The sequence below is a fragment of the Adiantum capillus-veneris genome, chromosome 19 (assembly GCF_014529385.1).
Source record: "Adiantum capillus-veneris isolate H3 chromosome 19, ASM1452938v2, whole genome shotgun sequence".
NCBI classification, from domain to species: Eukaryota; Viridiplantae; Streptophyta; class Polypodiopsida; order Polypodiales; family Pteridaceae; genus Adiantum; species Adiantum capillus-veneris.
The window spans coordinates 64,520,486-64,538,048 of NC_140949.1; the positions used below are offsets into that span (position 1 = coordinate 64,520,486).

Sequence of the window (17,563 nt, forward strand, 5' to 3'; positions counted from 1 at the left end):
CCTGCACACGCGAAATGTTGTTTATTTAGTCATGTGTCCTAAACAATAAATAATTAGAAAAGCCCTTAATTCCATTAAAAAAATAACATAAAGTTAAGGTCAAAGGGAATAAATGACAATGGGTGCTAAAATTATTTTTAACTAAAAGAGAACTTAAAAAATGAACTTTTTTGCTTGCAATTGTAGGAAGTCGATGTGGGGGGTTTTGATGCATCTTTATCATGTACTCCGCAACCCTTTCCATGCCCATAACCTCAATTGGAAGACATCCTGACTCAAGACGTAGGAGCATATATGGTGTTTGTGTCTTCACTTGGAGAAAGTTTGTGAGAAAACACTTTTGGACATTCTCAAACTCTTTCCAAGTAGACTTTGAGATGCTCCCGTCCCACACTTCAACTCCATAAAGAAGAACCGGTGTCACCAATGCATCAAAAAGATACTTCTTGAGAACCAAACACTTGATGTTTCTCGCATTACACATGTTCTCAAATGAAGAGGGAAAGAGAGAGAGAGAGATAGGGAGAGAGAAAAAGAGGGAAAAGAGGGAGGGAGAGAGAAAAAGGGAGAGGGAGGGAGAGAGTGAGAGTGAGAGAGTAAATAGAGAGAGAAAGAGAGGAATAGAGAGAGATAGGGAAAGAGGGAAAGAGAGAGAGTAGATAGAGAGGGAAGAAATAGGGAAAGAGAGAGAATAAAGATAGAGAGAGAGGAAGAGAGAGAGAGAGAGAGAGAGAGAGAGAGAGAGGAATAGAGAGAGATAGGGAAAGAGAGAGAGAGAGAGAGAGAGAGAATAGAGAGAGGGAAAGAGTGGAATAGAGAGAGATAGGGAAAGAGGGAAAGAGAGAGAGATAGGGAGAGAGAGAAAGAGGGAAAATAGGGAGGGAGAGAGAAAGAGGGGGCGGGGGAGGGGGAGGGGAGAGAGAGAGAGTAAATAGAGAGAGGGAAAGAGAGGAATAGAGAGAGTGTGTAGGTAGAAGACAAGGGGTTTCACTTGTAAAACATGTTGGTCTGTGTTTTGCAATAGCGAGATGAAACGGCTGCCTCAGTTTGTGAGGGCCAATCCAGGACATGGTGGATGTCCCTGGGGTCCCTCTTGTGGGCGTACGCGAAGCTCGAAAAAGTGGTGCCCAAGTCTAAAGCCACCATGACCTTAGCCGAGACCTCCATGCCTCGGCAAAAGATGTCGTCCATGTTTGGCTTCTCATCTGTGAGAGTGCTTGCTTTACATGGAGGCGCAAGCATGACTTTGGGATGGAGCTTCCGCTTCGTAGTTCAACCGCATGACCAAGAGGGGGAGAGCGAGAGGGAGAGAGAGAGACTCAGTGAGCGAAATAGAGTTACTTATTGCATTACATTAAAATTGTAATGTTATGATCAATTGATCACTTAGACGTTGAATCTAGGTGCATACATATATATTTGTGCGTACATATATATTTGTTTATACATGTATGTATGCACTAAGTACGAGAGCATAGCACCCGAAGGTTAGACGCTTCCTCTTTGATATAGTCCTTTTTTAATTGTAGCGTTGCGGTCATTGATCCATTCATTCATGGATTACCGCAATGTACCTTTGGTTTTACCACGGTTGAGACTGTGATGATATTTAAAGAGATACACTTGAACTTTGACACTACTAGCCTCTACTTAGGTCTACTAGTATGTATATATATCTACATGTTTGTGTGCTATATACTTGTGTACGTATTTATAGATGAGTGAGTAGGATGAAAAAGCTTAATCTTATATTTCTCTTTGTAATGTAGATTTCGGACGAGAGACCAACTGTTGGAAAGCAGCCAGCTGGCTCTTCTTTTGGTCGGTTCACATCCAGGTGGGCTCCCACCCGGGGTGGACATCGCCTCCAGTGGACCCGAGTCTTGAGTCAGTGAGAACAAGCAAATAAATAAAGAATGTTTCTGCCTAGTTAACCCTAAACCATGAGTGTCATATGTTTATTTTTGTTATTTGTAGGCATGGCCATCCTACACCTACCCTTCTCAGGTTCCTCCACCGGTCGTAGATCCAGACCTACAACGGGCTATCTCTTTACGAGAGCAGTATCTCCGTTTGACGGAGGATTTGTTTGGCCGTTACACTCCGTAGTAGCAGCTTGCAACCTACGATATTTCTCCGCAGACTACACCATGGGGGAGTGAGGGAAGGAGTCCTTACCTACAGAGCCTCCCACCGACGGCACCTCACTCTACAGTCCCTTCCTATCATCGTACTCCCATTCCATTGCAGGGTCCTACTCCCCTTGCATCACAGGGTCCCACTCCCATGGCATCACAGAGTCCTACGTCACTCCATTCCACTCCTGCTTTGTCAGAACATCGTCGACGGACTTCCTCTAGGAGCGCGTGTCGACGCTCGTTTCAGGACAGCGAGCGCCGTGAGAGACAAAGCGGCGGAGAATCTTGTGGTTTCGTATGTTTTGTTGGTGGGGGGAGAACGGAGTCCCCACTTTCAGAGCGTGCCCCGCCCTTGATGTAGAGGACGAGGATACTACGGCACCCGTGCCAGACACACATAAGCGCTACTACAAGGTTAAATATGGCGGGGAGGTGGACTTCGGCATAGCACAGGGCATGGAAATTTTGACGCCGTCTACAAATTCTTATACATTCAACGTATAAGAACTGTTTTATAAAATTTAGAGACCAACTACCCGATCATGCACAGTACATTGAGGACGCTCTGTTAGCTAGATTTCCAAACGTCTTCGATCAACGTTTTTCACATCAATGATTGGAGGGCTACATAAAGACATTTCTGAACAACAAGCAGTTCAGTGTGCGACGCGTAGCAGCCAACCAGGTCAGAGATTCAGACAGAAGTTACCGTGGTGTCAACATGGCAGATGCGGAGTGGGAGTGGGCAATTCATGAAAAGAGCGATCAAGCTGCGACGGGCTCATCATACAAACAACAACGCGAGGCTCACGCAAGACAAACTCCCACGCACTATGGCTCAGGAGGCAAGGGAGCTTGGAAGGATAAATATATAAGATTAATTGAATTATAACGTCGATCGGTGATTATAAAGATTGTAGTTGATCATTTGGTATTGTTATTGCTAACTTAGAAAAATATCACTCTCTCTCTCGACCAACCAGAGAGATGGTCAAGTATCGGGAGCGGCATACAGAATTTGATACTTGGCGATGGTTGTTTGAAAACAACCACATCTCTCGCGAGTAATTCGACGCGGCGGTTGGATCACTACAAGCGGTAAGTTTAAACAAGTAATTTTATATCAATTGTTTTGAGCTGTTGATAATTGTTTAATTTGATTTGGGTTTATGTAGAGTGAAAGTGATCAAACATACGTGTCTCTGGAAGACGACGAGATAGAGAAGGATTAGATAGAAAAATATTACGTCCAAACTTTCGTAAAGTCCAAATGTGGCAATGTATATACAACTATTTACTTTTTATTGTAACTTTTTTAAATAGTTGATCTTTTGCATTTTAAATTATCAAGATAAAGTAAATTCAATCTGAATTCTTTGGTATTTTTTTTACTCTTCCAAAAAACAATTGATGTTTCATTGTTTTATGCAGGTAAAAAATAAAGGTGCTCATTTAAGCGACAATAAGCGTGCTAATAAATGCGAAAATTGACGCGAAAATAGTAGCAGGTATATTGCCGCGACTAGTACCGCGTTTATTGCTGAGAAACCACTACCGCGTCCATAGCTGCGGTTATTGCCGCTCTCGTAAATTTCTCTCTTTGTTCCTTTGTTTTATCCCCGGCTATGGACGTGGTTATAGACAACTCCTCTTATAGTGCAAAGATCCTTGCGCATGCACACGAGCTATGACTTTTTCTACCAAGCTCTCATTATGTCACTGTTGGCATTGCTTAAAGTTATGGTACGAGTGATGCTTTCAATGCTTGAAGCTTCTTAAGCTCATGGAACCAAGGTTAGTCATATTTTTAAAATTCCAATGAGAAATAGTTACAAAGGTATATTATTGTCTTATGTGCAAGAATAATCAATAAAGAGGTCTATTGGAGCCTCAAGTAGAGGATACCCAATCATTTTTAATCAAAAATTTTGAAGAATCTAAAAAGATGTCTAAGCCTGCGGATGCTAGAGAAGAAAAGGTGCACACAATCCACATGGAGGCCATGTCTCTCTCTTTCCTTTTTGTGCGTCCTCTACCACGGGCGTCTCTCTCTCTCTCTCTCTCTCTCTCTCTCTCTCTATGTGTGTGTGTGTGCTGTCCAGGGCTGCCCTCTCTCTCTTTCTATGTCATCCAAGGCAGGAGCAATGCCCTCCTTGCCTAGAGAGCAGTCATCCATCCATCTCTCTCTCTCTCTCTCTCTCTCTCTCTCTCTCTCTCTCTCTCTCTCTCTCTGCGCGTCGTCCACAGCCAGACAGGGTTGCGTTCTATCATGGACGAAGGCAGGCAAGCTCCGACCTCTCTCCCTTTCTTTGTAGGCTCCGCGAGAGTAGCTCTCCGTGTGCGACCAAGGGCAGCAGGTTGTGTATGTGTCACGTAAGGGGATGGGAGCGGGGTCGCAGGTGTAGCTACTAGAGGACTGTGTGCGCATACGGCAAGCAACAAAGGGCGTCAAAAAAGGGGATGAACGGGAATAAAGGGGTATCTTTCTAAAAATTAGAATTTCTTTTGGTGTGTGCCAGTAGGAAGTAGATAGCAATATGTGCCACATTTCTAGGATGTCAACAAGGCTCTCAGGGAGTCCACTTAGATATATGTAAGATGTAAGATGGAACATGTAAACAAAATAAAGGATTTATAATTATGTACATTTACAAAAAAAATACTTACATAAAAGCTTTTTTAATTCAAGACGTGAATATTTTCATATATAAGGACTAGCTTTTATACAAAAAATACATAAAGAGTACATATAATATTTGAAATTAAAAAGGGATTATTTAAGTACCTTTTGTTCACAGGTGCTAAATGCAATTTTTACAGTGGACTCCCGGGACAAGGCTAAGGCTATGACTCACTTGCTTTCTAGACCTCTCCCATGAAAAAAAAATTTGGGTATGACCAATGTCCGTTCCATCAACTTGCCTCAAATGAAATTTTCAATATATACGTTTTCCAAGCAAGCTTCAAAGTTTGGCAATTTAAACATGGGTATGTAGGTTGGGAAGTGGGTACATGAGAGGTTCCATTTTAATGGAGGCTTGAACTTAATTCCTTGTCCTAATAAAAATAACCATGTAGTTCTTCATCTTCTATCAAGGAAAATAACCACACCTAATAGATTTCCACACTTTTCACCATTTTGATTCAAAGTTCTACCACTTTCACAATTATAAATTTATAGGTAAGAATTAGCATTGTCAATTATTAATAACTTTAGATCTCCCATTGTCATCATCACCTTGGCGTAGTTTACTACACCCACTAATGGAATATGCCACTTGCCTACTTATACAACTTCTTGACATCTATATGTATGTCATCACACCTTTGTGAATTCTCTATTGAGTGAGTTCGTGTATTTAATAGATAAAGAATTCTCTTCAACACAATATTTCCTCTATTGAAATGGGAGAGAATCACACAAAGACTATAACAATAGCAAGTCCCCAATGTTATCCCAACGTATAACAATTGCAAGTCCCCAATTCTATCCCAACATATAACCATCAATCCAATTTGATACAAACTTCCTGAATCTAGATTTGCGATAAGCTCGAACCTCTCAAAATTGGATGCAATTTGCAAAATTTGCACCATGCACCATTCAATGTGTTCATTTTGCCATTTCAAAATTATTTTGATAAGGATGTACTTCTGCATGTTATCCTTTCACAAATAGCATTCATGTTCTAGATTAGCATCTATTGCTTAACCTCACATCCAACATCAAAATGCCCTCGTTGATAATCACATAGTTAACAAGGATGCAAATAACAAATTCCCATTAGCATAGAAACACTCATATCGAACGTTAAATTCAGGTGAAATATGAAAGGATTGAAAACCACCCAATCAAAAGAATGAGGAGAAAGAGTTGTATTAAGTAGAGCAAAACAAGTATTCATGCATACAACATATACAGTGTATAATAACAAATGAACTTGTCTTTTAACATCATTACTAAAATACATCTAAGCTTTCATAGTCTGCTCCTCAGCGCAGCTTATCTTTCTCAACTTTTGACTGTAAATGGTGCAACCACTTGTAACAGTTGCATATAAATAGTCATGCACAAACACTTTGATTCAGGACAATTAAGCATAGCACAACCAGCAAACAATGGCAGCAATTCAATAGAACTTTAATCCAGCAGATGAGAACTTTCTGCAATCAATCAAGATTAACAACCACAGTTTACATCATCAAAATTTGTCAAAAAGTGGCTCAGGTTCTGTATGTATGTATGTATAAAATGCCAAAAGGCAGACCTAAACAAGATTTAACACCTGATTCTCAAGCACTAGTAAACTTTGTAACAGCTTTGGTACCCTCAGAAACTGCATGCTTAGCCAATTCACCTGGCAAGATGAGACGAGCAGCAGTCTGAATTTCTCTGCTGGTAATGGTGGGTTTCTTGTTGTAGCGAGCAAGACGGGCAGCCTCCTGTGCAAGCTTCTCAAAGATATCATTAATGAAGGAGTTCATGATGCCCATGGCCTTGGTTGAGATGCCCGTCTCAGGGTGCACTTGCTTCAACACTTTGAAGATGTACATCTTGTAGGTCTCTGAGCTCCGCTTCACCTTCTTCTTCTTCTTCTTGTCGCCACCATCACTGGCAGCAGAGGCCAGCTTCTTCTCTGCGGCAGGCCGCTTTCCTGCTGGCTTCTTCCCTGTGGTCTTGAGAGCTTTCTGCTCTGCTTCTGCGGGAGCGTTAGACTTGGGCGCCATGGAAAACGCAGCGGCGGACGATAGAGAGAAATTTGAGAGCGAGAAGCGTGCATGAGCGGCTAAAGGTTCTAAATTTATATAGTTGCTTGTGGTCCAATCAGATGCTGGCTATTGGATCGCCAGCTCATCAATCGTAAACCGTCCAAACAAAAGAACCATCTGACGGTTCAAATTGATTAGGCCCGACTGGCACCATGGGTACAAAACAATGGGTGGAGAAAATCTAAAATTTAGTTATTGCGATCGATAGGGAAAGTATTTCCACCATGAGATAAAAAATGTAAACTCTACACGGTGGTCGGAAAAGGTTTGCCTCAACTAAACCTTGAGCTGTTAGAAAATCGCGATTAGCCAGTTCCAAATCTTGTAAAATATACAAGAAATAAGTTCAAAAATCCTGCAAATTGGGAAGTTCTACTAATATTTTCAGTGTGCATCTTTACAAGGAAGAAACCCGGCCACTTGGGAAAAAAGACTTTCCCAAAAACACTAGCTCTACACATATGAATTACTGCCTTGATTGCTTAGATGTGTAGCACATATGAAGGTATGGAGTTGGCAATGCTTAAGAGTACCCACTAGCTCCAAAACCTCTGCATCTAGGTTGAGTTTAGCCTCTTGCAACTTCCTAGGTTGAGGAAGAACACTCACCCTTTTCCATTTGAGCACCTTCCCAATTTCATCCTTTATCGTGCTGCAAACTTTAGAATATGTGCTTTTGCTCATACCATTTGATCGCAAATGGATTGAGAATCTATTGATGAAATGTGATTGGAAATATCCTTGAGAGATCTCTCAGCAACACTTTCACGCACACCTTTGAACTTCTCACAATTGAGTGTTGTGTTGCGACCATAATTTTTGAGAGCATATGTCCAATGACTGGATTTTGCTTGTCTTCACCAATCATCATGACCTGAACATGCTTGCACTTGACAATGTCAGTTATACAAACATAGAATACAAAATGCCATTTGGTTTAGACATTACCTGCATTGTCGCATTCTCCGCTTCCATTGCTGACCACCTTTTGTAAGTTGGTTGATGCGATGCAATTTAATTTTACGCTCTCGCATTTCTAATGAAGTAAATATTCGTGCTTTTCTAGTGAACTTTACATTGATCTTTTCTTGTAGGCTTAATTGTTGCTTACATTACTCATGTTGTATCCAGATGTCATGAAGAACCCCATGCATATCTTCAATCTCTTTTCTATGTTCCACAAGCTTTTGACTAGATTGCTGGAGATCGTTTAAGAGTTGTTGATTTTCCATGCACCGTCTATTGAAGGCAGCTTGACAAGAAGTGAAGACCCTCAAAGCTTAATCACTCATCCGCCTAGCTTCTCTTGCACATAGGTTTGTCCATAGCATATTTTATATTAGCATAAATGATTCTGTAATGTATGATGTCATGTTTGAAGAGTTAGCAATAAATTGACCAATAAAAAATTACCATAGTTTGCAAAGAATTCTTTTTTGTTATGCTAAAGCTAGAAGCCTATCAGGCAGCAGCAAAAGAGTGGTAACTTATATACCTTGCCAAACAACACAACGTTAGCTCGCATACCCTTATGCATTGAGAAAAGCAAAGATACAAATCTAACACACCATCAAAGACAAGATCACAAGTGAGAGGTCTTATTTGTTTCTAGTAGTGAAACTAAACTTATCGGTAGGAGCTTGAAAGCTATACACACATATAAAGAGCACACATTCCTAAAAATCACAAGCTAGAAAGATTAGCATGCCTATGCATTTCAAAGCCATTAGAGAAAAAAGAGCTTAGGTTCATAATACTGCATAAAAGGCTGGGAATTTGTATGCATTTATTCACACCTATTGAACTTGTAGATTTGTTCTTATTAGTGAAGCAAAACAACAAATAGCTCAAATCACTCATGAAGTAGCATGCATATTTAAAATGGAGCAACTTAAAAAGAAAAAACTGATAACATATGGTTATAATAACAACAAAAACCATTGTATAGACTAAGCACCACATGCATCGTGAAGAGGCATGACTCTAAAAAGAGGATTTGATTGATGCATAAGCTTGATAAAGATAAAAAAATTGGTACATAGTTAGTGAAGCATACCTCAAGCACATGAGTCAGCAGTCAATGATGGGCCATGCTATCACCAAGCACATTCAATGAGTGGATGGATTGAACAAAAATAAATATCCACAAGTTGAGAACAAAGCCAAGTTATGTGAATTTATATTTGAATTTGAAAGTCTATGACATATTGGAACTTCTTTCAGCAAATCGAGTTATCAGATGTAAGAATAGATTGACGACACATGCTTACCTTCAATGTTGAATTTGAAACAAGCTTCAATGAAGAACGTATTCATTTAACCACCCATTCGATGAGAATGAGCCCTATCGAGCTGCAAAAAGCTTTTTTTGCTTTGTTCAATATAGTCAAAACCTGCAAATTTCAATTTGTGATCCATTAAAAGAGATTATGTCAACACAATGAGCATGCTATTAATGATTAGAAACAAAACACACTAGAGGATAATCAACAATCCATCACCTTAATCTATGTAGCTTCTAGATTGCAACGACAACATCGCTTCTTGTCCTTACAGATAAAAAGTAAATATAGAGAAGAGGGGGGAGAGACTTGAGAGAAAGGGGCCTTCAGCTACATTGAAAGTGGAGGGGAAAAATTATGTTGATTTGTAGAATGATGAATGGATTCTATCATTCAAGAATCGGGCTTGGAAGTTGTGGATGTATGATAACACCCATGCAGGTGTATCCATTTTGCCACACACACACACACACGGAGCACTAGCTATTCAATAGTAGGCCTTTCCCTTTTTGGCATTGTATAACAATATCAATTAGACACTTTACTTTCAAGGACAATAAGAAAATGCACTCCACGAGAAAGCAAATGTGGGATTATTAGAGCGTTTTTTGTATTGTTTAAGAAAATCTCTCTCTTCTTTTCCTTGAATTCACGAAGAAGAGAAGGTCCCTATAGGGCCCTTTTGTGAGTTCATATAATATGAAAGTCTTAATATGAGCTCCAAGTGCTCCCATATAATATAGAAATGTGGCATCTTCATCCAAGGACAAAGCTATGTTCTTGCCACACTCTACATACCTCTTGATGTTTGACACCAACATTGACCTCTGATAGACTAGCATTTGCAAACTACTATTGGGGTTCTCCCTCCCCAATGCAAAAGCTCACCACAGAAAGCTTGCTTGCCTACCAAAAATGGCTTGCTTTTCCTCCCCTCTTGTATCCTTCTTTCTACATGTGGTGTCCACACAACCTTGAAATCCTTGTTTCTTAAATTCAACAACCCAACTTTTGCCTTTCGTGATGCTGATAGGCATGACAGGAATATGTCTTGAATTTGTGAGCTTGATAGTCTTGCCAGTACATCCAGGTTGCTCGAGCTTGACGATGCTGACACCTCCTTCCTAAAGGCTGATAGACAAGTTAGAAAGTTGTCCTCCATTATTGAGTTGGAAGGATTTGAGGACATGTACATGCCGGAGGAGAATCAAGGTGCTTGCTAAAGAGTGTTGGCACATGACTCCCAATCTTCCAATGCTTGTGTCTTGTTTTCAGACTTGGTTGATGGAGAGACGCAATTGCTGAAAATGTTGATATCTTACATCGATCACACAACCCGCATTGTTAATTTCAAGTGCTCCTTGTCCACCCACATGGTGTTGAGAGCTTAAAAAGAATGCATTTGATGGTTGAAATTAACTCCACCAATGTTAGAAAAGGGCATTTTGCATGATGATGCAATGCCCAAAGCATTTTGTGAACTCCTATTAATCAAGAGGTATTTTCCGATGCTTCAATTTTCTATTGGTAGACTTCTATACTTCTATACTGTCATGTTCTTGCTTGTGTTGTTTTTGGGATAATCAACACTTGGATGCACTCTCAATTTTTCAATTCATTTGTACATAAACGTGAAATGATCTATCAATTTTTGTTGAGGATTCAACATTTGAATTATGCCCAATTGATGATGACCTCCTTGCATTGGAATTTTAACCAGTCTCATTGATGCTACACTGAACTATAGATGAAAAATCCTCCACAATGAAAACATGTATCGATGTACTTGAGGTGAAAGGCATGCTTGCATTTGGGAGGATTGGAGGATATCTTGGATGTCAAAGTGAGAGAGCCAAACAACACTCAAATCCTTCCTTGAGCCCATGGTGGGATGAAAAAGAGAAAGTGGGGAGGATGTCCACGATGGTTTGATCGATGCTGGAATCACATCCATGGATGAAGGGAAGGGGAGTTGCACCAAGGGAAAGATTTGTTTGATCCCATACATTGAGTCCATGTTGCTTACAATGCTTGGCATAGAGGAGGAGGAGAAAGGTGAGGGAGAATATCGTGGTGAGCATTAGAAATTCCTTTTGACGGGCTGGAGAGGTAGCCATGAAAGACATGGTTGTGGTAGAGAGAGAGAGAGAGAGAGAGAGAGAGAGAGAGAGAGAGAGAGAGAGAGAGAGAGAGAGAGAGAGAGAGAGAGAGAGAGAGAGGATGTTGTACAAAGGTCATCATATGGGCTTCAAGTGCTCCGACATAACCTGCAAACATGTCCTCTTCAACAAAGGGCAAAGCTGTGTTCTTGCAAACTTGACATACCTCTTGATGCTTGACACCTCCAACAATGACCTCTAGTAGGTTGGCATTTTCTCTACCTCACCAATGCAAAAACTTGCCATAGAAAGCTTTCCTTCCTTTCAAAATTGATTTTTGCTTTTTCTCCATTCTTGCATCCTATTTCCTGCATTTGATAACCTTTGCAACTTGTAAATCCTTGTTGCACAAATTCAACAACCCAACCTCTATCTTGCGTGTGATGTTGATAGGAGTGACATGTATATGTCTTGAATTTTGTAGCTTGAGAGTCTTTCCTATACATCCATGTTGCTTGAGCTTGATGATGTTGGTACCTCCGTCCTTGAGGCTGATAGCTAAGGTGGAAAATTGTTATATGCTATTGAGCTGGAGGAAATGTCCACTACGAAGGAGCAACAAGGATCTTGTTTTGAAGAGTGTTGGCACTTGACTCCCGATCTTCCAATGCTTGTGTCTTTTTGTCAAACTTGGTTGATGGAGAGCATGTACCTAATAATATTGTTGATATCCTTACATATGTCACACTACTAGCATTGTTACTTTCAAGTGTTCCTAGTTTACCCACACGGAGTTGAGCATGCACCTCCTGAAATGTTGATATGCTTACATTTTTCATACTACTAGAATTGTTACTTTCAAGTGCTCCTCGTCTACCCACACAGATTTGAGTGCTGAGAAACAGTGCATCCGATAGTAGAAAATCACACCACCAATGTTGAGATGGATCAAAAGGTATTTTCCCATGCTTCAATTTTCTAATGCTAGACTCACTAGAAACCCGATTTTTTGCTTGTGTTGTTTTTGGGATAATAGAAACTCGATTACATTCTTGAGTTTTCAGCTTCAGCTGCACATAAACCTCAAATGCTCTATCAGTTCCTACTGAGGTTTTAGCATTTGAATTAGGTCCAGTGACAATGGCCTCCTTGTAATAGAATTTTAACTTGGTTCATTGTTGTTGTGCTTACACATGAAAAATTCTACATGGCAGTGAAAACATCATCAATCTCAAATATGCTTTTTTATATAGGGCATATGGAGTGGTTGTTAAGGCATGTACCATTGCACTTGATGCGAAAGGCATGTTTGCATTTGGAAAGAAGTTAGAGAATATCGTAGATGCCAATGTGAGACAAACAACACAATCAAGTCCTTACTTGAACCCATGGAGTGATGCAAAAGAAAGTGAGTGGAATTGGAGTTGATCTCTTGAGACAGCTAATTCCAGTGTTAGAAGATTTCAGCTACTAGTGTAAGAAGATTTCAGACAGTAGACTGGACAGGAATTAGGAACTAGACTGGAATTTAGATACTGAAATAAGAATCAGACTTATGTACTAGAAATAAGGTTCATATTCAGATTTAGAATACTGGACGAGAAGTAAGTGTAACTGGAATATATGCCATGATTGGAATTACAGATCAAGATTACAACGAATATGATTTACAAAGAGAGAGTACAACCGACAATACTGCCAATGATTCTCAAGTACAAGTGTAGTCAAGGCGCTAACCCAATTGATAACAATTGCCAACCCGATTACAATGTAATGGGCCCTATTTATACACTTCGGGTTTACTGTAGTAATTACCATAGTAATTACTAAGTAATTTGTTTCCCATCTCCTAAGAAGACGTTCCCACACAGTGAACTATCCAGTTGTCTACATCCTTCCCTTCTTTCTTGAATTTTTGCAAGATTCCAAAATTTCTGAAAAATTCCCCTATTTGATTCTGATGTGAGACTGAAAAATCCATCGTCTGGTTCTGATGTTGGGAATCTGGCTTGACCACTGACAAAGTGGCGATACAAAGATTGCGAGAGGCAGCTGAAAAGGCCAAGGGACTGTGAGAGGCAGCTGAAAAGGCCAAGGTAGAGCTCTCACCAGGCCAAGGTGGAGCTCTCACCAGGCTAAGGTAGAGCTCTCATCTCCACCTGGCTATTGAGGAAGAAAAGTCGCCACTGAATTCTGAGATGGAACTACCCAGTATCCTTCCATTGGACCGTCTTCCGTTTGCGCTTTGACCTGGAGGGTGCCTGAGAAGTCCCAATACCAGCATTCTCCTTCTGAATCAGTTGGTAAATGGCCTCCTGATCAAGCTGATTCCGCCTTTCGGTGGTCATCTCTACTTCATAAGGCGTGAGGTAATGATAGGTTTTGGTGTCAGGATCATAGAGTGTACGCCTACCCTTGCTAATCCTGGTTCTGGCCAGCTTATGACAATGCGAAGCAGTATGGATCCATCCTTCTAGAAGAGGCTGATTAGTTTTGACTCGAGCTTCGAAAAGAATCTCAGCCATCTCCCTATACTGTGGTGCCAGACCCGGCTTTGCTGCAATATCCTTTTCAGGAAATTTAGAAGATTCGACCGTATGTTGTAGCAACTGATTAGTAATCCTGTTCAGACCTCTGATTTGAATCTTCCACTGGCCCATACACATCTGGATCCTATGCATCTCCTCTTTCAGTGCCTAAATATCATTGATTTGGAGAGCATCGTTGAACAGCGTTTGCCAAGTCTTCCACTCCACAGTCGATCGCTCATACCAATCCTAAAGTTCATCAGTGATTTTGAAGTATCTAAGGTGATCAACTGGTTCTGGGTGTTGAGGATACAGTGCTGGAAAAAATCTTGGCAGCTTTGTTTCTCTTGCTGGAAAGGCATACAAGAGAACTGGAGAATCAGGCGCACGAATTCTAAAAAATTGAGAACAGACTGGTTCTCTTGCTGCATCATCTTTCTGGTGATTCTCACTAGCTGGAACAATTTTCGGAGAGAAGTTGCATGTGCTCCGACTGACATTCGAGTCTGAGGTCCTTTGCTAGTGGCTGTGTGGTCCTCAAGAATGGATTTGACTCTCTGATCCAAAACTCCTCTGGCAGCTTGCATTTGCACCAAAACTTCCTTTAGCAGTTCCCTAACATCCTTCATACATCTGTAAGTTGGTATGTTTCCCAGCAGGAGTTCTAATTCCAGGGCAAGGGAGAGACAATCTGCAGTAGACTACCTTTGCAAGTGTGGGTTTGTCACTCTTTTGTCAGCAGTGAGTATCCATTCATGAACTCTTTCCAGCAGTTGGACTATACTAGGATGCGCAGGTAAATGGCAAGCTTCTTTATCATGGAAAGCTGCTGATTTTCAATGCTCCACCATTTCCCTGGCTCCAACATATAGCCTTTGAAATCTTTCCAAATCAGACAGGAGATCATCATCCTCTAGATATTGTCTAGTTATGGAGGCCTGTTGATGTCTCAATTGCCTATTCAGGGTAATAAGCTGCAGTGAATGTTGATGATCTGCAACTGATGCCTCATCCTGCACTTTCATTTTACCTTTAGCATCCCTGTTGAGCTGGGACTGATCAGCTGGCTGATTCCAAGTGTGACTGGGCTACTGCTCTTCAGTCTGCTGGTTACCCAACTGATGCCCTTCATCTATCCTTCCTGCTGGCCCTCATTCTGGCCTGGCTGGTCCGGCTGGACTGGCCTCCTTCAGTTGGCCCTGTACCACCAGTACCAGGTCCTGGAGGTGGAGATGGTGGTGGGGCATCATCATCATCATTTGCAAGCCTTACTTCTTGGTCATCCTCCTCCTTATCAGCTCCATCCTCCTTGTCTTCTTCTACCTCATCCAGAGAAGTCTGCTGCTCAATATAATCCAATATAGCTTAATTCATCAGAGTAGTATTATACTTTGTCACCTTGTCTTGCAAATCACTCTGCATACTTTCCATCAAGGACTTCAAATTCTCTAAATCAAAAACAACATTGCCTATTGGATTTAGAATTTCAGCCAAGCGGCTATATATGTATCTTTCAGTCAGAGAGGCCTTCAGAGCTGTATGACGAATGAACAGATTGTTGAATTCCACCCGCTTCATTTTGAGCATTGTTTCAGCCCGTTCTACAGCTCTCAGTGCTTCATTTTGTTGATTCTTGATGATCATTATCTCAGATTCAGCCTTAGCTAGCTTCTTGTTTAACAACTCGTTAACCCTTTCTGAATGAGCTTCCAGTACCCTGTGTTGTATGTTCTTCCGCCTCCTTCAAGTTAGCTTTAAGCTTTTTCACTTCATCTTCTGATCCAACAGGCTCCATCAGTTGTCCCATACAACTGACAATGGTATTCCAAGAAGACTGTATGAGGACTGAACATCTGTCTTTAACTGTAGTTTGATCAGAATCAATAGGCTCATATATTGTCACTGGAGCCATGTAGGGTAAATTTGCATAATCAGCTTTGCGTAGCATAAGATGCCCTTTCAATTGATGAGTCTGCATTTGCTGCAACTTATCCTGTTTCACCAGGTGCAGAATGTGTTCAATGTTTGGAGTAGAAACTCCACCTGGCAGAGTCGAAGAAGCTGGACCTTTGCCTTTGTCCACTGACTGGTCTACTATCAGAAGTGGCTGCCTTGGCCTGATCTTTTCCAAAACCAGCAGCAACTGCACTTTGTGCTACTGACTGGCTAGGCACAGTCTTCTGAACAGATTGCTTCTCTATCTGGATCACTACAGCTTTCTCAGTATTCGTTGTCTTGACTTGGCTCTCTATCTGCCTCAAAAACTCATTGCTCTTTGTCAGTGTAGTCTTTGGCTTCTTTGAACTGTCAGCATGTTCTGCAGTTGCTTTTCTTTTCAGGTCTGTTGAAGTAGTCTGATTCTCCGTTCCTTCGTCGTCTGAGGACAACTCAATGTTCTTAGGCTCCAAAATCGGCTTCTCACTCCAAGCCTTTTTTACCTGCTCATGAGCATCTGCCAGCAGAGGCCCAATACAGAAATTGCCAAACATACCAGGCTTTAAAAACATTTTGAGATTTTAGCTTGGCAATTTGCTGGAGTACATTGTGCGAGAGGATTTGACAAAGGTTAATAGGAACCTTTGGATCCAATATCTTGGCTAATAGCATAGCAAAAAGTTTTTCGGAGACATACGTTGGGTTGTTTTTAAGGCTTACTGCTTCGGCTACAAACTTGTAAGCAGTGGAAGCTTCCAGTCCTGCTACTGGAACTCCTTGACCACTTGTCTTGCGCTTACATTTATCCGCTTCATCCTCCATTAGAGCTATGCTTATCTGCTGTGGAGTTGCCACAGATGGTTTGGGCTCGTTGGGCATTCTGAATGCAAAAGCTATGGTCTCTGATGTCACCGACACCTTTCTACCATTTACCATGGCACTACCATTGATAGCCGTTTTTCGGCTCTTTGTAATTGCCACAGTGAGTTACCTCACCCTACCAAAATCACCCAAACACTGTGGCTATCCCTACCATTTCACTGTACATAGGCGTGCGTGAGTCACGGGACTTTTCCCATATCTTCTTAAAAACCCTCAGCTAGCTAGTCACTGGGCTAGTTGAGCCAAAAAAATAAAAAAATAAAAAAATAAAAGTATATTATGGCCTCTTTGTGTGTAAATATTTCATTGTAAATATGGCCTAAATATAGGGATTTTTTATAATTATTTTGGTATTTTATTTAAATATTTCTACTTAGGTGTGTGTTTTATTAAACATATGTACACCTTCTTTCATCCTCTTACACCATAAGTATATTTTTTGCCAATATGTACATACTCTAACCTTATATTTTTCCTTTATACAAATCACTCCCACATTTTCACCCTCACCTCGTGAAAACAAAAAATTGATTTCTACTCATTGGTCAAGTTTATTATATTATTTACTTGCATACCTTTTCCTCTTTCACCCAAAATAATTCAAAGAGGGACCATATCATATGATTCCAATATCTTTCCATATCCATAACTCCTCCATATTTTTATTATTATTTTTACTCATTATTCTAACACCATGTGGTCATTGAGCTAAAGTCCACGAATAGTCCATACACTAGTCCCACCATGTATATATTTCTTTATTCACCAATAATCCTCCTCCATGCATGTGTCAAGGGCAACTTGGATGCTTTGTATTATGATATGACAAAGGAGGGGCTCACTCTTGGATGCATTGTACAAATTCAACAAAGGAGGGGTCCACTAAAAGACTTTTGCAAGCATAAAAACAGGCTTTTTGGTGAGAATTT

At 40.8% G+C, this 17,563-nt stretch overlaps 1 protein-coding gene across 1 annotated transcript; it reads right to left on the minus strand.

Annotated features, from left to right (window-relative positions):
- Positions 1-6,278: 6,278 nt before the first annotated feature.
- On the minus strand, positions 6,279-6,911 carry LOC147434161 (histone H2B.9-like). The gene has a single exon (XM_086489898.1). The coding sequence runs from the start codon at positions 6,864-6,866 to the stop codon at positions 6,432-6,434; it is 435 nt and encodes a 144-aa protein (XP_086346024.1). The 5' UTR covers positions 6,867-6,911; the 3' UTR covers positions 6,279-6,431.
- Positions 6,912-17,563: the final 10,652 nt, after the last annotated feature.

Excerpts from the sequence above, each read along its gene's own strand:
- LOC147434161 (XM_086489898.1), bottom strand. The coding sequence starts at position 6,866 with ATGGCGCCCAAGTCTAACGCTCCCGCAGAAGCAGAGCAGAAAGCTCTC.